We start from the raw sequence: 23,720 nt of genomic DNA on the forward strand, positions 1-23,720 counted from the left end.
GTGTAAAATGCATTGATCCTAAACATAGCTAAAGTGTACTTCTGACCTCATTATTGAGGCTTCTCTATACATTTGTGCAGTACACTGACTTCTCTATGTGTGACAAAAGACAAACTCTCCATTTAAACTCTGTTACTGCTAGAATGTGTAGTGTTTGGTGTCTTGTTAATTAGAGACAGAAAGAGCTCAGAGATATGGACACTGTTCAAGGTAAACTATGCCGTCATGAGGTTGTGTAGTGTTTACCATGTGTTTGTTTGGGACAGAGTCTGAACTGGGATCCAAAGAAAACCCAATGACTGTATCAGTCATTCCAAAGAAACGTAAGTTTGTGTGTGTGTTGTGTGTGTGTGTGCAGAGAGGAAGTGTATGTATACTGTAGCTTAGTATGCATTCTCACGCACACACACAGAGAGAGACACACACGCGCACCCACACACAGTGACCATAACACTTATACCATTTGCACAGTTTATTCCTTCCATCAACACTGTTCACTCTATTAGATGGAGTCATATCAGAGATGTGGAGTTTGTTCAGAACGTTAGGAGTTATTTTGGTGCTGTTGGGTTTGTTCTCATCATCCATGGTGGCTAAGATCAGAAGTGGAGGTGAGTGCAGTAAAGGTGCACCGATGTGACGTTTAGCTGATATTCTCATAACTGATATAAAATAATATTATCAAGCTGATAAACAAAGTCGATCTGATCTAACAGCATAGCAAAAATTTGTACTCTAAATTCAGTTATAAAGTGACAGTGTGGGACTTGATTCAACGGTTGACATTAGGCATTAGAGCTCAGGTGCCCATAAAGGTGTTTATGTATATCTGTATCTGCTGCTTGCTTACCAACCTGGTACTGATATGTAATATAGCCAATAACCAATAGCTGATCTGATTATTGGTACATGTCTAGAGTGTAGTACATAGCTGTGTGCATATGTGTGGTGCATTTTTCCTATTTTCACAATGCTGTTCATTCACTTTTCTCTTCCATAGCTAGCCAAATGGTAGGAGACTTTCAGCCAAATGTTGGAGAGAAAACTTATACATTTGAAGATGTCCAAGGAGTAAGTGCGTGTGCGTGCCCGCATGTGTGTGTGTGTCTGTGCATATAGAGTGTGTTTTCATGTGTGCATAGCTATAGAAGGTGGCATTTTCTACAATGCAGTTTTCCAGATACTGCATAAAATCATAACTTATGAATGCCTGACCACATAGATGTCACAGTCATCTGTTGTGTTGTTTCATGCTGAAAGAGCCTGTGACTCCTACTCTGTAGCTGGAAAATTTAAAGTTCTTTTGTCATATTCACAAATGTCATGTATCACTTTTCTTATACAAAGCCACTTGTTGTGTTTGGGTGGTTAAAAGAAGGCTTGTGAGGGTTGTGGGTGTGTGATTTTAAGATCACAAGATGTATGACCAACCTCTTCTGGGGGCTGTAATGAGTTTTGAGTTTATGCACGTGTGTGAGGTTCAAATTGCTGTGAAATTGAGACTTGACCTTGAAATCCTCAGTGTTTTGATTTTACTGTCTTGACAGTGCCCCAGGAGGCATGCGCACAAATATAAAGGGAATGTCACTAAGGCCTCATAGATTATGAAATCACACACCGGGGATTACGACTTCAACTTTTTTTGGAAAAAAAAAAATACTGTACATATGAACCCATTTAGCCCACTATAAGGTATTTTATTATTTTTAAAATCATTTGGAACTACCTCATGAATATGATTCATGACTGGATTAGCTTACCAATGGAAGTGGGAGCTAATGGTGCTACAATGTTATTCACTGATTGGTTAATCAGTTTGAGTGCTCATTACCTGCATGTCATCATTTTGTGGCCAATTTGAACACAGTAAGTTTTTATACAATAGGAAGTGTGTCTCTGTTCATGAAGTATAGAGCCAAGTCCTGCTTTGTCTCTTTACAAGCTTTCTAGCTGAAAATCAAGGGAATGGCTTAATCACAAAGTGATTTCAATAATAGTACCAGGATCCTAAAAGTGCTACAAGGTGCCCTGTGATGTTTAGAAATGCATTCAAATGTTTGTCTGACACTTTTATGCTTTGATTTCTTTCCCTTAACATTTACATTATTTGAGCAGTACACACAAGTAGTACTCACTGTAGTATTTTATCCAGTACAAGAATATTGTTTGCAATGCTTTTGCTGAAATATTCTCTTTTGCCTGAAATCTCCCTTATCAGACTTACCTACTGTACAATATGGTGCCAGACCTTCTTTTTGTCTTTATTATGGAGGATTTTTGCCTTAATTTTGAGTGCTTGTTGAGATGTGCATGTCATGTTCTGTCATGTAGGTTGATGAAGCTAAGGATGAACTACGTGAAGTAGTTGAATTCCTTAAGAACCCGGAGAGGTTTCAGAAACTTGGTGCCAGACTGCCCCGAGGTATGTATGATACTTTTGTATCACCTGACCCCATGTGATCCATGGCCAGGCATCCTGCTTGTGGGCCCACCTGGTACAGGCAAGACCTTGCTGGCAAAGGCAATCTCTGGGGAGGCTGAGGTGCCTTTCTACTTTTGCTCAGGCTCAGAATTTGATGAGATGTTTGTGGGAGTAGGGGCATCAAGAATGAGACAACTATTTGGTAATCTTGATATATAGAGTATCGTGCATACATACTACATGCACAAGTGCGCGCGCGCTCACACAGCACACACTTAACACACTACATTAGACACTACACACATGTACATTTCTTCCTCACTCCAGCTAGATTGGGCACAATAGGTACAGTATATGCCAATTTGCGCACTAGAACTTACAGGTGTAGGATTACTATTCGAAAACTTACTACTATACCTGACAAGGCCTCAATGTGATTAGTGTCATAACCTATAAGTGCAGCCTCAAACATGGAGTCCAGTTACAACTGTAAACAAATCTTCACTCGTAATACGATTTAATTTCTGTCTTTTCTGTCTGATTCGTGTTTACGTATTAAATGTTTTTGTAGTGAGGTTGTTATTTCCTAGAATTTAGTGTAATGTGATGTAGTATCCCTGTAATTTCAGGACAGTGGTGTTTGCTTCACCTGAGCTCTTGTTTGAGTTGATCTATGTGATATATAAGATATCTATTATGCATTACTCATGTACTCACTCTTCTCTGCTGTGCTCACGAACTAATTGTAACTCCTACAACAACAGCATGTGTTCTTGGAATAGTAACAAAGCTCACCAAGTAAGAGGCTTGGCAAACCCGCACAAGTTGGTGTGTACAAAGTGATGCCATCAGGTGATATCGTCGACTTAGCACACAAACCAGTCCATACTGTATAGCCAGTCCATACTGTATAGCCATTTCCCAGAGGTCAGTTAAGTTAATCATAACACTAACCCTTACACATGCACACACACACACACACACACACACACACACACACACACACACACACACACACACACACACACACACACACACACACACACACACACACACACACACACACACACACACACACACACACACACACACACACACACACACACACACACACACACAGAGAGGCTGAAGAACCACTATTTGAATTACCTATAAAAACTGCCTATCTTTGGTGCTGGGTAACCCAATTTTAATTCAGGCGAGACAACCCTCCAGGAGGGTACAGTATAGGCTCTGTACAAAATAGCTAGTCTAGGTGCTGTTCAGTAGCTCCATCACAAGGATCCCTAGACCTGCCTGATCTCCAGTACACATGATCACGGACAGGAATGCTGCCAATAGCCTCACTACCAGCACAAACATGTGTGCATAGACACTACACACATCACATGTAATACTACTTCTGTTCATTTACAGAGAAGGCTCGTAAAAACAAACCTTGTGTGTTGTTCATTGATGAGCTAGATGCAGTGGGTGGGGCTCGTATTGCATCATCATTACACCCCTACTCCAGGATGACCCTCAACCAGTTGCTGGTGGAGATGGATGGGTCAGTCTGTCTGTCTGTCTGTGATATGTGTGTGGACAATTTTCCTTTGTGTGGCCTTATTGTTATCAATAGGTTGTTCAGCAAATCGTCTCTCAGACATAGTTATTTATTGTATGCTCATTATTCAGTTATTTAGTTAGGAAGTGTCTTAGCATACTCTGTACTTTTGTGGATATGTTCTATTGTCCTATATGGTTATATCATGTAGTAGATTTAGCAAACTATTTACCCAAATTCCATAGTATTTGTTTTGTATTGGTTTGTGTGTGGCATGATCCACTCACTACATTTCCCATATTGTTTCACTAGATTTATCATATGATGAAACCCTGTATAAAGAAGGTCACTTGAACCAGTCAACTGTATATAGCTAACCTGATGATGTACTTTGTGTACAGAGACCTGTCTAATGCAGCCACTTGTTTAATAAGGTCACTGTGTGATATAATCACTTGTCTAAAATCAATTGAATAGCCTCTATTTTGTTGTATTTACAAAGAGACCTATTTGCCTCTTGCTTCAGGAAGGGCACATTTTACTATGAGTATGGTTACATATCCACAGGTTCAAGGAGCTAGATGGAATTATTATCATTGGTGCAACCAACTTTCCGGAATCCCTAGACAAGTAAGCATTCTCTTCAGCACACTACCCCTCTATCTTCCCATCATTCTCCAGGGCATTAATTAGAGCAGGGAGATTTGACACGCGTATTAATACCACGTTACCAGATGTCAGAGCCCGACATAAGATCCTACAAGTCCATGCAGCAAAGGTGAAATTACATCTAGGTAAAGAAAACAGTGTTTATATTGTGTAAACTTGTTTATATTGTGTAAACTTGTTTACATATTGCCTAGCTTGTTGTGTAAATATTACACATTAAAACAGTGATACATGTCTATTCTGGCTACCTTTATACCAGACTTTCCTGACTTTATTTTTACATACAAACAAATGGTTACTCAATTCTCATTCTTAGCAACCATAATGAAGTTAGAGACTGTTGTAGTATAGCAATCTTATTTACTTCATCCATTACATGTTTCAGAGATGGATCTGGAGACAGTAGCAAGAACGACAACCGGGTTTAGTGGTAAGGTTGTGTGTGACATCATATTACATCATGATGGTGTTGTGTGTGGCTTATTCAGGGGCTGACCTTGCTAATTTGGTTAATCAGGCTGCCCTGCGAGGCTCTGCTGATGGAAAAGATGCAGTCACTATGAAAGATTTTGACTGGGCCAGGGATAAAATCATTATGGGTAAGTCCACTTCCTGGTAACAAGGAAATACCCCGGGGGCTGCCAGGAACAACAAAATGACATAGTGTCTTGTTTATTGTGAGGTCATAAATTACAAGTCATAATGGAGTGCTAGGGATTTTGTGTGTTTAAATGGAGTCATTTGACATTGGGCACTCTGTAAACTATTGGTGAAACATCTCTCTGTAGTAGAGGTGGACCGATTTTTAGTTGTTGTGCAGTATGTTTTTATAACTGAACCACTAAGTATTTAACATTTAGTAATACCGCATACCAAGAATACCGAGAGAATAACTGGAAATTACCGGTTTTCAAATTATTTAAACAGTATTATGGCAGAATTTGTTAGCAAGAGTGGAGCAAAGAGCGTAGCATGGGACTACTAGAAAGGTACTAATGGGAGACCAGTCAAATATGGGAGTGCTATTATCACCTTGTCTAAAAATTTTACCTCCAATTTGTTTTCCCACTTGAAGAGTAAGCATTGCGTAGTCTACAATGAGGTTATTGATGCAATGGGAGCTTATACATATTTAGTAGGTATTTAGTAACACCACAATATTTATAATTAATTTACCGTGGTATGATATTGATCAATACTGCCCACCCCTACTCTGTAATGGGGGCCACAGATTTTCATCAATTAGGATATGTGGCTAGGCCTAGTGGGGACAAAATCCTTGCCCTTAATGTGGCAGTTATTCCTATTTAATAAGTCCCCTGTATAAATATAAGTTTGGAATGAGGTTTTGCCGTATTATTTGAGAATACCTGGTATATTTATATAAAGCTGAAAAGCTGTCTGACTGTCTACAATTCTGATGGCGTCCAACAATTTTATCGCCAGCTGATGCATGTAGCAAAATGGTTTTTGTGTCAAGCAAAGTGCTCATCATCTAAGAATTATATCGTTTCTAAACTAAGCTTTTACTGCTGTCGTTTGTCCTCTTGAAGGCATTGGTGTAGAAGAAAACTTGAGCTACATTCCTGTTAAAACTACAGACAAACAGCCATAGTGTTAGGGCTTAAAACTGCTAACCCAAAGGTCCAGGGTTTGATTCCTACCCACGACAACTGTTTTCTTCTCAGTGCCACATTTTTGTGACATGTTTTTTCATGTGTCAGATATTGACAGCATTTACTCAGCAATTTGTGCACATATCGACATAATTCATGAGCAAAATGAAATGCTAATCATCTGGCTACCTCACAAAGTTTATTGCAAGCTTCTACATGCTTTCCTTCGTCAGCTATAGCACGCTGAAGGCCATGATGTAGAGAAAACTATCTCTGCATTCCATTGCAATCCACAGGACAAACAGTTCAGCTGGTATAGCACCTCTCTGAAGTTGTTGCGGTTTGTATAGGATGTGACTTTGAATCCCACTGGTGGTGTAATTTTTTTTCGTTTTATGTACTATTTTGTGTGCACTTTTTCTTGTTTGCTCATAGTAAGTTCATAACAGCTTCACAGCATATAGACTGTTGAAAAAGTATACAGTAGCACATTTGATAGGTATAGTGCAGGCATGGACAGCCTTTGGGTGCATGTTTGTTAGTCCCATGTGTTCTATTTGAAAACACTTTCTTGGTGTTTTTGTACTTACAAAATCATTACACTGTAATACTGCAACTAGGGCAATATATTCCTACAGGTGTACCAGTCCAGTATCATAGTGAGACATTCGGTTAATGCTCAAACTTTACTGACAAAGATAAGCTGGCATATCCATAATGTTAATTGTCTTAGTTAAGCTGTATGTATACTGTAGTACTGGTATTCAGTATATAAGGCTCAAGTACATACCAAATGAACAGTAATTAGAATTTTAGTTAATGTGGAAATGGTCCTGCACATAGGGCATATACCAATGCTAGTACTTTAATAAAGCAGTAAAATACTCTAATAGAACAGTCAGTTAATATGAATTAGAGCTGGGTGGTATGAAATTAGTACGGTATTATATAAAATATCACAGTACAATACATACCACGGTATGGATTATATTTTTGAAATAAAGTAATATTAAGTGAAACTTTCTTATGGAAAGGGTGATAGAAAGTTGATGAAACATGCTAAAATGCCTTTAGTGCAATTAGAAGGTTATCTTTTACATTGGCAAAGTATCTTCACATTGGTAACAGCGGGAAATAACAGGATGATGCTATCAATCAGTTGCCATCTAACTCTAGACGGTATGGCGGTATTTTCTAAATTCATCCAGTACGGTAACGGTATCATTAAAATACCTTCTCCTACGGTATGTACCGGTATATCGCCTAGCTCTAGCCCTTATAAACCATGTTTAAATTCCTACATACATTTCTCCAGTGATTGGCTGTCCACAATTCAGTAGTGTTCTTTGGAGGGTACTGCTGTACTTACATTACAGCAATAGCTAGCTCTGTAGTGTAGCAGGTGTTGTGAGTAAGGGAAAATAAGGGTACCGAGACAGTTGTTAGCGATAGGTCAAGTGAAGATTGGGGGTTGTTACTAGTGTTATTGAAAACTATAGGTCAATAGATTTTAAAGGAAAGTTGACCAGTACATTTTTTGTTGTACAGGTCATAGTTTTGTACTTACCTACAGTCGGGAGACTCCCCATGTAATACTGCTCAGTACATGTCAACAATTTATCTGTACATTGGCCATTGAATTGTAATAGCTTCGTACCATGAGTGTTTAGTTTGTAGCTTTCGTAACTCGGGATCAGTAAACTATCACATTCACCATACCTTTACTATTGGTATCAGATATAAAACTTTCTAAAGCACTTGATCAAGTTTAAAGTTTCGTCTTCTGAAAGTTTCTATTGTACAGTACAGTACAAAGCCTTGTGTTAAGAATCAAGAGTGTGTGATACTGTATGTACAAAACCTTAAGCATTATTATTTGAAAACACTGGTGATAGTTTGTTTACCTGTAGTGTGACAGTTAAGAGGTGTCTTGTTTCACTCACAGGTGCTGAGAGAAAGAATGCTGTAATTGCTGAGGAGAATCGACGGCTGGTAGCTTACCATGAAGCAGGACATGCTGTGGTGGCTCTGTGGACCCCAGGTATGTGTAATATGTCATGTTTGCTGTAACTACATACTGTGTCATGTTACACCACAGGAGCAATGAAGGTCTACAAGGCTACTATAGTACCAAGAGGTAGTGCACTAGGAATGGTGAGTAGCTCACATGATCCATGATGATGATGTCATCATTACTGTTGTCATGGTGACCACAGGTTGCTCAATTACCAGAGAAGGATGAACTACACTGGAGTAGGAAACAATTATTAGCTAGGATGGATGTGGCAATGGGTGGACGTGTAGCTGAGGAAATGGTGTTTGGAGCTGAGAATGTTACTAGTGGTATGTGTAGTGTGTTGTGTGCGTGTGTGTGCGTGCATGTGTGTGCGTGCATGTTTGTGTGTGTGTGTAGTGTGCTACACAACACCAACACAATAGTAATACAAGCCACTACACACATGTAGGAGCATCCAGTGATGTCGAGGTAGCCTCCAGACTAGCCCGCACCATGATCACCAGATATGCCATGAGTGATGTGGTAAGCCTCACTGTCACTCTTTGTAGTGTGTTGTGTCACCCTGACCCTCATAGGTGGGGCCTGTGGCACCAATGGAGGATGAAAAGACAAGCCCAGAAATGTCCAACCTTATTGAACAAGAAGTAAAAAGATTCACAAAGGTAAATTTCAGAGTATATGATCACCTCTCTATTGGTCAGTTGTTTCCACTAGGGCTAAAATGAATATACCGAATATTCGAATTCGTATTCGATTTGAATTCGTTTGAGACAATTTTGCAATTCGAAACATCGAAGTTGCTAGTAAGGATGGCAGACACTAGTAATAAGGAATCTCTACAAATGCTCTGTGAACCGAGTAGTTTGTATGGCAAAATGAGTTCAGCAATGAAAAGCCTTTTCGCTCACTACAAACAAATAGAAAACCTCTCTATGCTAAGTTACGAGAAGCCATACGACTGTGCGTGTAAGTGTTGCTATTAATGTTAAAATATTCTTACCCAGAACAGTAGCTGTTACACTTTAAGATAAGAACTGCACCACGGGAAAACTATAAACTGATAATCTGTGTATAGCAGCCATCTTGGAAACTAATCAAAACACAGAACAATCCGGACAAGAGAGTATGTATTAAAATATTTGTGGTGTCTAATCGTCTGAATTGTGTAATAGAGGCCACACCACCATAGGGGTAACCAGATATAGTTATGCTATATAGCAAAAGTTACACCACTTCTGTTTTCTCAATGATTAGAATAATACATCATGCAGTAGCTACTGTAGTTTTATTTCACAGAATATACAATAATCGGATCGGTATAATCGGTATAGGTACAGATTAATTGGATATCGGTACAACTGAAAAATCCTTATCAGTACAACTCTAGTAGCTAGCTAGCAGCTAATAATTATGTGCTATTTCTTATTATTAATTTTGTATTCCAAACATCATTAAAATTTGATATCTTAATAACTTCAGTAGGTGCATGGCTTTTGAAATGAAGTATAAGTGTCTGATGATGACACTGTATTTCAGTATTGTATTGTATATAGAATATTCTATTATTCGTTCTTGACTAAAAACATTCGTTCTCTTTCATTTAGAATATTCGTTTTAGCCCTAGTTTCCACACTACTAAGTGTTCTATTTATATAGAACAGAAGATATTATATGGAAACTCAGGACAGTTATTAGACCAGAGGTGTCCACATTACACACAGGTTCCGCTGAACTATTTCAGTGCACATAGAGAAGCTAACTAAACTATAGTGTGATATCACGGAGCAGTAACCTTTGAGCTATATACCCTGATAGTTCTAAAACTGAAGTGGCTTAACTGTAATGTACTCTATGATTAGGACAGAGGCCATGTTGTACTATAAACTTCCAATGTATCCTGTCATGATCTCAAAGAGAAGTTCATTCTATTAAACCCCAACCCCTCAGCATCGATATGAAGTGGAATTCGCTCTCACAAACCTTCTCTGAGCCACAGCATGGCTTAAGAAATGAGCAATTTACTGATCACAATTTGAAATACACTACAGGGGCTTTAGATGCCATGTTTGGTACATTTTTCCCATGTAGACATCTGGGACACCCCCTCTATTCTGATGACTGCAGGACAAACTTGAAATTTTATTAACTTCTGATCTACATTAGCTGTGCACAAAATAACACATACTTGGACATACTCGAGCTTTACAGCACAACATATCAAACATACAGTTAGATATTCTAAATTCACTCATACAAGTGTATAATGTAGCAATTTAGTTATGTACTGCTGTAATTGAACAGCTCCAACGTGACTAGATTTGAAATCTTTTCCACACAAAATCAAACACATTTTGTGCAAGTTAAGGCTGGTTTCCATATAGCTGCAAACTACCTACGTTATTGGCTGATTCAGAATGTCTACAGTAGCCTGCGACTTGCTGTGGTTGGCCTGCAAGTTTAGCAAACCTTGGCAGGCAGTAAAGGTATGCCTAATTTGTTACAACACGGCACGTTACAGGTGTTTTAGTGACGCTCTATGAAGCGTGGTATACTCGTAGGCACAATGCTTGGCTTCTTCATGTTGAACATTGCCGGCATCTTCCTGCAGTGTTTGTTTCCATTAACAAATCGTCCTGTCTGCGATGCCGGTAGAGCTGGGAAGGTTGAACTTCTCTCAACTTTTACGTTGGCTGCGGCACAGTTGTTGCAATACCGGCGAGATATGTTTCCATATTCTGTAAAGTTCCCTTGTCAAGACCCTGGTAATAATCGCAGGCAATATGCAGGCAGTTTGCGGCTATATGGAATCCAGCCTTAAAGTAGGCTCCTATTGTACCTCTGGTTTCCACTCTGTCACACTGCAAGTTCTGTTAGTGTTCAATTTCAAATCAAAGCTGACATTTGCTGTTTGATAGTAATTGGTAAAGATTATTAACCTACTCCGATCCAGATAAATAACCACTTTCACACCAAAAGTCATTGTCCTCATAGGCGCTATGCTATCAGTCAACTGTGATAGAATACTCACTAACATTTGTAGAATACTCTAATAGAACAGTCACAAAATATCTAGATTGAACAGTCACACAGCTTGGTAACTCAAAAGGAATGTACTTTGTTAAGAAAACACTACTGCAAGTGTGTATATACAGTGTACAGCATATATAATTTCTTGTAAAAGATTTGGTGAACAGTTTTAGGCAATGGTAAGCTGTGATTGATTGAATGCTTACAATCCATTATCTGTGTATCATAAAAATGATGCAATGTTCAAAAACGGCACTGTTAGATGCAGAGAGCTTATACATATTTGAGACGATGGGAGCCTGAATGCCAGCTATCCTCATCTTACTGAATACTCACCCAAAATAGCTGATTTTTGTTAATGCTTTTTGATGTTTTCTCTTGCTCAATATTTTGTATGCTGTGTGCATTACAGTGCAACCTCTCTCAAAGGACATGGCACATTTAACCTCTTAATGAAGGACAGTTTCTGAGATCCCTATAGATCTCTACCAGTACAAATTTATCCCTGAAAGTTTAGGGACATCTTAATTGCTTATAACAGTGGAACCTCATGAATGTCAGTTGGTTCTAAATAAGGAGATTCCATTTTAAGCTTATGCCTTTTATGTACAATTTTGATTGATTTTATGCTGTGTGTATTGTTTACAGGAAGCATACGAACGTGCCAAGCACGTGTTACAGACACACACTGTTGAGCATAAACGATTAGCAGAAGCTCTACTGAAGTATGAGACTCTGGACTTGGAAGAAATCAAACTGGTTGTCCAGGGAAAACCACTGGATAGATCATTATAACTTATAGTACCACCTTCACACTCAATGAATTTGATTGTGGGTTTAACTAAAATGATACCTGCATACTGTCACCAAAACAACATAATGTAATTTTTATGTACAAAAAGAAAAAGAAAATTTTAATGGAAGTTGTAGTGCTGTTAAAAATTGATACACTGGGCAATTATGACGTGTTATGTGTTCTGATCATCGCTGTTAGCATGAAGTAGATAGTTCTCTACCCGTCTCCTCTCCTTGCCGACCTCTTGTTGCATCTGTATTCTGTGAGGACAAAATAATGACATGTTACTATTGTGAAGGGTAGTCCCATGAGGCAAGCTAGACCTACTATTAGTATACAATCATAATTATTGTGGACATGTAATGGCTGGCTTATTTTGGTGTGGCAATTATATATATATATATATATATATTAACATATTTTGTATACATGAATAATGTGGTGTTGTGTGTGGAATTGGTTAAACAAGTAGAAGAAAATTTGTGACTGGATTTGCAATATCTGTGCTAACAGTGATTATGAACAAATTGATAGCCACATTCATACTCCATACTTTCTTGCCCCAAAATACCAGTAGCCTTGTCTGCTTTTGTATAAGGCTATGAAGAAAGAATAATTGTCGGGGTATTTTCATGGCTGTAGACTGTACCAAGCAGGTGAAATTAGTGGTGAAATTGGTACGAAACTTCTTGTGGTAATGGATTACTATTGCAGTGTCTAAAGCCATCAGCAGCTCCACTTAAGCTGTTTTTGGCCATGTGCGTGCCAATATACTGTTCTTACAATTCTGAGTGCTCACCCTCCACCCCTACAAGGCTACTTGTGGTGTACAGTTACACACCAAATAAAAATTAAAACAGAAAAATCTATGTCCAGAGTTTGTGTGATTGCAATTGTGAAAAACAAGTACATAAATTCAGTGGTTAAATACTTTATATGTTGCCTGTCAATCTCCAATGTACTTAGTTACATTGCCCCACAAATACTGGTGTATAATCAACACTCTCTAATACAGTAGTCAATTGTAATTGACAGTTGTTTTTTTGGGAGGGGGGGGGGGGGGGGGGAAGTTTACAAACAATATCTTTTAGCCTGTAATCTTGCCGTCTTTTCTTTCACTAGGGTAAATCCAGGGGGTGTACTCCATCACCTCACCCCAGTACCCATCCACATTAAATTACAAATACCAAAATTTTGGAACTGAATATTTAAATTAATGAACAAACTAACAAATCATTTAAGAATTTTCTGCATAACTAGGTATTTGAAAGGGACAAATTCATACTGATTACTACTACAATTTGAATGTTACACAATGAAAAGTCATTCACATGCATGAAAAATGACAGTTCAATAATGTCAGTTTTCAGTAACTTAAAAGGCAAAGTGTATAATTGGCATTAAATACGAATGACTATTCTTGCATTAAACCCTTAGTTTTGAGTTACAGCATAACTTCAGCTTTTTGTCAACACAATACAAACACTATAGTTCTTCAAGATCAGGATATTCTAATAGAACAGTCACCACATACAACACAAGTTAAGTTTTAATTTTACAGTACCTATAGTATGTTCATGTTGAGCTGAATCCTCAAAACATTTAATAACTCATGGATGCAATTACACACAATCTTGAAATTTGGCTCATTTGTAGTACTGCTTGACCCGCTAAAAATATTGCAAATTTTTTTTGTTCAAATGTTTGACATAATATTTATGGCCAATCAAAATTTTCACAATGCATTTCCTATGGGGAAGCCATTTAAGTACACCATCCATTACAGTCCTTTCCTGAACTTGTAATGGAGCCAAACCGTACATGTCTGTTGTTGACACCTTTGCTGTTACCAATAATCATCCGGTAGGCTGAAATGTTAACTCTGTTGAGAAAAAATCCACTTAAAATTTTTAGCTATTTTTCAGGATTCAGTTCAACGTGAACATACTATAGTGTGCTATGCTGTAGTGCTACAAATTCTGTCTATTATCATCTCAATATTTACACCTTGGGTTGTTTTGAGTTGAAGGATGCTTTTTGTGGTTTTTAGGTGTGCGTTCTATTAGAATTTTTGCAAAAAACATTGGTGATTCCCCTTATTATGAACCCAATATTGTGGTTCATGATATGGTTTATTTTAGATGATTTGCTGAGTAGGTTGCCTGTTAGCCATGAAACACTGGAGTCATGCTGATATACTGGAGGGAATTTAATTTATTTGATGCACCTAATTTGGTCCTTCACCAAACAATTAAGTAACTGACTGTTCTATTAGAGTTGATGTTTCTCCCTGTAAAATCCATTTTCACATGCAATACTATTGACACACACAACACTATCATGCTTAATGCTTCAGGCACCAATTATGTTTAAAAGTATAGTTAAACAACAAGTGAATTCATTTGGATATCTGAACTCCATTGAATAATAGAGCTCTGTTTAATTACTCTAATAGAACATACACTAATGATGAAATACTCTAATTGAGCAGTCACGTAGGTGAGTGACCTGAGGTTTGGATAAGCAAAAATCCACTGTATACAATTTAGACACTTGTGCATTAAACAACTCTTTACCAAAAATTGGCTATAAAGTTTTATATAAAATTCTGGGGGAGGGAAGGTGGGGGAATCCCTTGCGCTTTACCTGATGTTGAATGTGCATTAAATATAATAACTCAGCTCATGTTTTACTAAGGCTATAAACAACTGCAAGGTGTTATTTTTGAATTTTGACACTTGCTTTATTTATATTCAAACACTACTACACTACACACTGCAATAGAAAACAAGATATAATAATTTTATGACCTTGTATGGAAACTTGAAAATTTCTGCAGTGAATGAACTCTATAACGGCCACTTTATATAAGAAAAGTCTTTTTAGATAAAGTATAGAGCCTTCTGTTGGGACCAAAGTGTGCTATTCTTATATTTGGGGTTTCCTGTTGTGTCCTTATTTCAAAGGGTGTGATAAAATAGGCAAATACATACACTTAACCTTACAGTTGCTGTTGTAACTCGAGGATAATGGCCTCCAGTTGACGTCGTTGAGACTCTCCTTCCTTTGTGAGTGTCTTGAGTTGTGTCTGTAGTTGGCTGAGTTGACCATCCCTCACTGACACCAGCTCCTCAAAATAGTTCTGTTAACACCACAACACGTATCAACCATTAACTTTTAATGTAATGTACATGACAAAATGAAGGAAGTATAATATAATATGCTTTGTGTAAAGTGACCTGTTTACAGTGATAACAATCAGAGAATAGAAGGAGTATATCCTTTGCATAAACCACCTTGTCCAGTCTTGCTAATCATTTGAAATATAACATAAAAACTTGGCATATTATCTGTCAAATTTTATCGATCCTAAATTTCCAAATAAATATATAAATCTTTATCAGTTATTTTGTATGCACACTCATAATCAATTCAGTTATGGCAGAGTTGTGATCATAGATGAAGTAAGAATTGCAGTCAAGTTTATAACAAGTGTACACTGAGACATATTTGGGGGTGTGGATTGTTATTTAATACAACATCTACATGACCCGTCAATACAACAACATTACACAAGTTTTGATTTTACCAAATCAAAACTGGGATTATATAATATAGGGGTCTGCAATATGTCAATATTAATCGTATACTTGACACTGCAAAACTATTGAAAACATTATAGAAATAGGATCGGAATATTGTGGTGTCAAACTAAACAAGTGTTCACAGTGTATAGGGTAGCAAACGTTGTTGCTATAAGCAGCTATATCACATGTGTGTTCTCTTTTGATCAACCTTTTACTTTACAGTTAAAGGTGCTGGACACAGGCATTGCACAGTATCAATACTGATGTATCATCTTATAAAAGGAGGCTTCCACACACATTCAATTCTAAACATTTGAAAGACCATCACTTCCGCACATGAATTTTTCATCCATTAAACTACATTGTTGCTTACTTCATTCAATCCAAAAGCATTTTTTTTATGAACTGTCAATGTTTCTGTATTAGATGTTTGTGTGGTAGGTCCTTTTTGTCAAATCCAGTCACAAATAATGATGATAAAAGTTTTGGTGGTAGTACAGAGCCCTTAGTGGGCTATTCATATAACACAAGTATGTTGTACCAGACCACATATTTGAATAGTCAATACAATTTCTTGTGACATTACAAACTGTAATCTCTTTGACAAACGTAGTTAACTTAGTTACACTTGGTTGCTCTCTTCCCAGTTGCACAGAGAATTATTTACAATTATTTATATTATCTGTTAGTAAAGTATTAACATTTAAATGCTCATAACTTCCTGTGCATGAAATGGTAGCCAGTACAAATATAATAGAAGCAACAAAAATCAAAAGTGACAGTTTGTGTTAAGTTGTGAATAGACAACACAAATAATCACTAGATAGCCAGTATTACACATACATGTTCCCACAAAGCATTCAGTTACCATATACAAGGTCATGCCTACCCAGTGAAACACTGGGGCACTTGTCAGGTGCTAGAAGCCATTACAAGCAAATCCTCACTGGGCAGGAGTGGTAACCAGCAGGTGGCTATACTATGCCTCATAGGTGAAGATGTGGGCACCCGATGTCCTTATGAAACATTTGGCATTTGGTCCTCAGTTAACACCAGGTCTCCAGTTAACACCAGGTCCCCAGTTAACACCAGGTCTCAAGTTAACACCAGGTCTCCAGTTAACACCAGGTCTCCAGTTAACACCAGGTCCCCAGTTAACACCAGGTCCCCAGTTAACACCAGGTCCCCAGTTAACACCAGGTCCAGTTAACACCAGGTCCCCAGTTAACACCAGGTCCCCATACAAACACATCACACACTATACACACAAAGCACTACACAGTTTACCTTTTGCTCTTTCTCAGTTTTGAGTAGTTCTCTTAGCTGCACTAACTCCTCCCCAGGTGAAGGATGGGTCAATGTGATCTCCTCCATTAAAATAGAACTGTCTAGTTTCTTATCTTCCATCAAATCATCTTCCTTACTTGACTGACTACAGGAGCGACAAAGAAGTGACATGAATAACAAGGATCAATGTGTGTTTTCTTTGTCACTGCCTTCCCAGATTAACAACCCTCTCCCTGATCTCACACCTTTAAATGCTGGGAGGGGGCACAAAGCCCAATGTACATGAGATTTTAATTGGTTGTAGACCATGTCATAGACAAGTATAAGGAAAAAATGAATTTTAACTTTGACTAGGGATCATAGAAAAAAAAGTGAAACAAGGGAGGTTGCCACCTGATAGTGGACAACTTCAGTCAATACCCACGATTCAACTAGGGATGGAATGTCCACTGTATACATTCAGGTGTAGGCAACCTCCCTTGTTTCACAACTTTTTTTTCTATGATATAGGTAAGTCTATGAAACATGTATTGTAAATACTGCGGTATGCCAAAAGGCACCGGTCGGGCTGAAGCAACATTGAACAGTGCAAAAATCAAGCCCATATCCCTTAGCCGGTATCGAGGTACGCTTGTCTGAACAGTCAGTCAGTCAGTCAGTCAGGCAGTAGAAAATTCCATTAAATAATTTTTTTTAATTTCGTAGGAAGTGTTTCAAGTCGTACTGAAGGTACTTTTGGGCTTGGTTATACCTAACCAATACTGCCAAGACGTCATGAAGGTATTGTGAAGCTGGTTTTAGGGTGATAGTTTTGGCTAGAAAAGCCCAAACCTTCATGATCCATAATATACAGTACTACCATATTGTATGATGTGCCCCAGAATCTGAATGTTCATAATTTGTTGTTTAACTAGCTAAGAAGCAATCCCTACGTTTTTCATACTTCGTGTGATTGTGGCAATTTGGGTTTCAATATTGGTATGAAAACTAGGTGCCATCTTTAGTCTCACAATCAAGCACTGCAGTACTAAATACATACAAATTTCAAGGTACATATGTAATTTCACTGATAACAAAATTCCCCCATGGTTTTATTTTTGAGGACAACTCATTTCCAATGTTAACTGTAGATAATTGCATCCTGATGACTTTGAGAATGAAATTTTATGGGCAACTCAGCAACCATGAAATTTGTGAAATTTATGTGCCTCAAAATATTTGTGTACGTCATAGGGTTGACACATGACTGAACTCCTCACACATGCACGCACGCACGCACAAACACACATGCATACGTAAACACGCACGCATGCACACACAGAGTTTTGTCCTTACCATTGTTCAAAGTTGAGGTATGGAGTATAGTCAATCTCAAAGTAGATGCCATGATCAAAGTTACCACCTCGTAAACACAAACTGCAGAGTATAAATGAGATTGCATTTATCCATCATACTGTTAAATGTCTTACTTGAAGTCAATTGCATTAAGGCAGCGAAGATTTTCTGACAATATCGTGGCTTCTTCAGACAGCATAAAGGCAAGTGGTTGATAATACAAGCTACAACAGACAAGAGGAGAGACGGGTAATGGTAACAATCAGGATTGTGGTAGCAACTATGACTTACCCCAATTTTGATTGCTTAGCTAAAACCTTGTCAAAGAAATGTAACAATTTCTTCTGCACAAGAACCAACCTTAACCACACTCTTCCCTGTACAAAAATACTTTATCTCACAACTTATTGGAACTATTTATGAATTATGAAGTACCCATAAATTGTGCTAGACTACTTTACATAATTAAACAGATTTAGTACACTTGACTACACTAGGCTGCTAAAGTACCAGGTGAAACAGTGAATGAACTGTACCCATCACCCATCTTACTCAAAACTCGGTCAGATACTTATATTAGCTGATATCAAACCTGTGAAAACTTTGTGAGGGTGGCAAATAGAGTTGCAACGATACAGTGTGTAGACGTATCGATATATTGCCTCTGGTGTATCACGATACAGCGATATATTGCGCGATACAAAGTGGAGTCTAAACAATGGTCTGTGTCATTTTTTACAGGAAATAAGTGAGCTGTTTTTTCTTTGAGAAGAATTAAATACTATCCAGTTTAACCACAATGTACAATAATTTGATTGTCAACTATGTTAACAAGCCACGATATGTCGATATATCACGATACACGATATATTGATACGGTTTGGCTTTGTATCGATACAGTGATGTTGTCTTAAAACGATACGATACGCGATATATCAATATATTGTTGCATCTCTAGTGGCAAATAACTTTTTGGTGTGAGTTTGTATATGCGTGTGACGCTCAATATAACTAGTTGAAGCTACTACTACTACTACTACTACTACTACTACTACTACTACACACACACACTACTACTACTACTACACACACACACTACTACTACTACTACTACACACACACACTACTACTACTACTACTACACACACACACACTACTACTACTACTACTACACACACACACAGACCAGCACACATATATTTCTTTTCATACAACTCACTTTTCCTTCTGAAGTCTGCACCTCATCTGACATATCATCGATGCTCTGAAGAGTGTTAGGATGATCAAACTTCTTCACAATATCCCAGTAGTGGAATGGCTCATTACTGCTGCTAAACCATGTACTGGACCACTGGACTAGAATGAGATATGCCATACAATTGTTAATGAAAGTCTGCTACAAATGTTAAATTTTATTAGTAAAAAAAATCTACAAAGCACCAGAACACAGTGAAATTTGGCAATACTCAAACAATCTGAAAACATTTCATGTACGTATTATATACTATGTACTCTTGGTATTATTTAAAGCATGGCCACCAGTACTACAGAAAAGTAAGCACGATATTTTTGGTTGAACTCCGTGCAAATTTCATTTTAAGGTAGAAGCACACCTTACACAACACATTGTATTATATACAACAGTCTGATTATTATATGGAGTAGTAACACATGGGCATAATGGGTGGGTGTGGCTCAACATTGCATTTATGAGCAACAACCCTGTCATTATAAAAGGACCTCTTTCCAGCCACTTATATCAATGACAACTGCAAGAAACCAAGTTAGCCAGACCCAGCTGCGAATCAAAAGTGTAGGAATGGCCATAGCGAACGCTAGTAATTACAGTCAATGGCTATATATGCAACCTTTTCCCTAATAAAAATTCGTCTTTATCAAAAATCAACTGACAAATCATTGAATCAATATGAGAAAAGTTTCTAATTACTACCGATAACTCCACCAAAGGTTATCAAACAAACATTTTCCTGCTTGCAAAATGGCTAGATGGTTTCTGTTATTAATATGTTTATCACAATGTTTTCCGGAAACATGGCGAGTGCATAGTTGTGAAACTCGATGAAAATGGACAGTAAGAACATGAGAAGAAATACTAAACATAATCCTGGCACAAAAGTTTAGTAATCTGATTCAATCTTGATGGGAGAAATGCACCCTATCAGATGGTGCGCTCTCTGTGCTAACACGTGGCGGTGGAGTTAGTTACTAGCATTAGAGAAACCAGTTATTTACCATTGTTTATAACCCTCCTGAAAATATTCCTGAAGTAGTTACTAGGTACAAACACTCATACAGTAGAAGAAACAACTGACAGTGCAACTGGAACAGTTCAGGACATTACTGAGGGCACCCCTGGAATAGTTGAAGACACTGCTGGAGCGATTGAGAATGGTGGAGGACACACTCGAGGATGGATGAGAAACATGATGACAATACATTAGGTGACAGGATGTTTGACTTAGTGAATGTTGTGTTGATGACTGCCCATTCAGCACACAACCCCAGAACCAGGTGGGAGCTAGTACTCCCATGGAGCAAAATGGAAGTAGTTTATTCTTTTCTAAATTGTCATGTGATGATCTAAAACTGATCGACTGTCAGATGCTAGTAGCTCAGAATATTGTCCAACACCAGATGAAAAAGCAACGACTTAGTTCTGTAGACCTTGGAAACAGTGCCAAACTACCCAGCTACAGTCATTTATTGATAATAGTTTGTGCTATACAATTGACTGCACTGCAAAGCTTGTGCCTGCTGGGATAAAGTGTGTTGAAGTGTTGTCATACAATTTTCGTGTACTGCATGTTCAGAATGTACGATAAATTTGGCTGGCTCAGTACTCTAAACATTCGGTTTGTAGTTTGGCATTACAGGTTGCTTTTGTAGCAGGCGGTTGTGCACATACACAATACAGCAAAATTTTAAACAGTATCTAGGTGTGTCAGCAGTAAATACTGTCTCGTTTTATAATACCACTAAACTCCCTACAACCTTTTTTTTTTGTGGATGCTATACTTGTAGATATGTGCAATGATGTCAAAGCAGAAATTGAAAGTGTAAGATCCTACAAGTGGGTAGCTGAAAATAAACTATCACTTCATCTGTGTTTGGTTGATGAGGGGAAAGGTTAGCTAGAACTGTTCATTCACTGTCAGAAATCGTATGAACAACTCATTACTATATTTTGTTCATCTCAGCATGTATTTGTTCATCTCAGCATGCGAGGAAAAGGAGGTGGTGAAATATATCGTGATATAGCAAAAGGGGCAGTGCAAGTATTGTTTTTAGCAAAGCAAAAGATGAAGGCATGCACAATGAAGTGCAATAGCAAGATGTGGACTCCTTAGCTGCCAATCTTTTTCCCAACATTATCCAGACTCCCAAGTAATGCACTGTGGAGGATATGTGGCTTAGGTGAGCTAGCTAAGCAAAAGTGCTTTTCTCCTGCTTTGCAAGATACACACAAATAAAAGTTTTTCCTGATGTGCTTACAGTGAAATGTCATTGCTCTAAACGGCGTTGTGGTTGCGTGACTAAGAATTTCTTGCATGGAGTCCATACTAACCTTTTCTATTGTGCTGAAACAGATCCCAGTGCCTATTGTTTCTTGTTTACCGTATAGCGGAAAATTTTGGTGGGAGAAATTTTGGCGAAATGATCATTGGCAGAAATTGGCGAATAATATTTTGGTGAATGCATGACATTATTTTGCCCATGCAATTTTAATCTGACAGCGTTGGCGACGAAGCTTTGCGATGTCTATGGACAAAGTACTACAGTTCAATGCGAATCGACATACTTTTATGCAAATAGCTAGCTGTAATAAAAACAACATGCACTAGCTCGCTAATCCTGTAATCGAGACTGGAACACACATGGAAAGCGAGGAAAGGCATGTGCATGGGCACTGAGCTGAATCGCTCGAGCTGATGCCTGAGCTATTAGTCTAAACCCATTGGGATACTTGCGGAAGACTAACCACTCACCGCTGTAATCAATATTCACTAACTGATGAGCAGCGTTAGAAACATGGCGAGTAAAATTTGGCGAATCCATGCATATTTGCCAAATTCGCCAAAATTTTCTCCCACCAAAATTTTCTGCTATACGGTACTTGTAATAGGCAAGTACCATATACTTGGTGTTCACACATGGACTGGGAGTCCACTGGACTGGGAGTCAGTGTAACTTTCACGCTCTAATTAATTGTACGTGTGGCAACTGTGAAGATGTGTTGTGTAAGAGTACAAGTCAAAAAAGCTGTTAACTTGTCCATTTCATTCTCTTACATATGAAATACAGTATAGCAACAGAGCCGCTCAAGTGTCACAGACACACTGAGTTGGGAAGGGGACTTCTCTTGTATAATGGGATTGCTGTGATAAATTAACACAAGCAATTCACAGTGCTAATTGCATGGGGCATGCCTAATTAAAAATGACTACCATGTATTACAAAGTAGGTTAATGGCAAGTTAACTGTCATACTACCACCACCTTGGCACAGTTAATTCAGTTGCTTAAACACACACACACACACACACACACACACACACACACACACACACACACACACACACACACACACACACACACACACACACAAACACAAACACAGAGCTTGTACAGTGACGCGAGGTATCATGTGATCTGCATATTTCACTGTTGATGGAACAGTTATTGCACTGGTATTTTGGATTGTGTTCAAGTAGGTGTTCGTTCAACAGTACAAATCGTCTTTCTACCTAAAGATCCAAACTCTGAACTCATATTATACCCTACAGTGACTTTCATCCACATGTTGTGGGCAGGTGCATAGGTATGAGTTAGTAGTGTTTGCAAGCCTAACCCACACCCCATTCAGCTCACCCTAAAATCTATTCCCCAGTCCCACCCTAGCTTACCCTGCAATCTATGAGATAAGATATGCTCCATCACGATACAAAAATTCTGCAAATCTTCATCATCATCCTCTACTGGATTAAATGCTGACTTGTCTACCAACGTCTTAATAACCATCCTGCAAACACAGGGAACAATAAACTCCTAACATTTCTCGTTTTTTGCTACCTTGCAATGTTTAGCAGGTTTTTTCTCTTGATGGATATTTGCTTTTCCGCGTGTGAACTTTCCGAATACGCCATGCCTGTTTTGTTCTAAATAATGCCACCCATAACATGGGGAATTCCCAACCACTCACGTGTAGCACTATTTCAGTGTGATTGTGGGATCAAACAATAGAATGGCGGACAGTCAACCAGAATCAGCAGCGGAGTGAGTAGTAGTAGTGTTATTAAGATGATTGTGTAATTGGTCATACTGGGGCTGATCTTTTCTTGTCGCTGAATCTATTGGAATGTTAGCGATGGTCGAAACGCTTTCGTGATACAAGGGAGTG

The 23,720-nt window shown here is 38.2% G+C and overlaps 3 protein-coding genes across 3 annotated transcripts in view; 2 read left to right on the forward strand and 1 right to left on the reverse strand.

Moving 5' to 3' along the window:
- The first annotated feature begins 68 nt into the window (after window positions 1–68).
- LOC136236150 (ATP-dependent zinc metalloprotease YME1L1-like) lies at window positions 69–12,220 on the forward strand. Its single transcript, XM_066026255.1, has 17 exons — window positions 69–210; window positions 267–323; window positions 507–611; window positions 1,001–1,071; window positions 2,332–2,422; window positions 2,472–2,624; window positions 3,839–3,971; window positions 4,536–4,598; window positions 4,650–4,762; window positions 5,023–5,067; window positions 5,126–5,236; window positions 8,199–8,294; window positions 8,352–8,407; window positions 8,470–8,596; window positions 8,719–8,792; window positions 8,846–8,932; window positions 11,946–12,220. Exons 1-17 carry the CDS (start codon window positions 195–197, stop codon window positions 12,090–12,092), a joined length of 1,545 nt encoding a protein of 514 aa, XP_065882327.1. The 5' UTR covers window positions 69–194; the 3' UTR covers window positions 12,093–12,220.
- Window positions 12,118–23,519, reverse strand: LOC136236151 (RUN domain-containing protein 3B-like). Its single transcript, XM_066026256.1, has 9 exons — window positions 23,393–23,519; window positions 23,227–23,342; window positions 19,522–19,658; window positions 18,594–18,679; window positions 18,437–18,526; window positions 18,303–18,383; window positions 16,968–17,112; window positions 15,099–15,235; window positions 12,118–12,353 (listed from the first exon to the last, which is right to left on the reverse strand). The coding sequence occupies exons 1-9, from the start codon at window positions 23,464–23,466 to the stop codon at window positions 12,266–12,268; spliced, it is 954 nt and encodes a 317-aa protein (XP_065882328.1). The 5' UTR covers window positions 23,467–23,519; the 3' UTR covers window positions 12,118–12,265.
- LOC136236149 (aspartate--tRNA ligase, cytoplasmic-like) overlaps window positions 23,494–23,720 on the forward strand; it is a 47,913-nt gene continuing 47,686 nt past the window's right edge. The window contains exon 1 of the mRNA XM_066026254.1: window positions 23,494–23,596. Within this exon, the coding sequence (XP_065882326.1) occupies window positions 23,565–23,596 (32 nt within the window). The 5' untranslated portion in view covers window positions 23,494–23,564. The remainder of the gene's footprint in view (window positions 23,597–23,720) is intronic.

Source organism: Dysidea avara, chromosome 10, assembly GCF_963678975.1.
Source record: "Dysidea avara chromosome 10, odDysAvar1.4, whole genome shotgun sequence".
NCBI lineage: Eukaryota > Metazoa > Porifera > Demospongiae > Dictyoceratida > Dysideidae > Dysidea > Dysidea avara.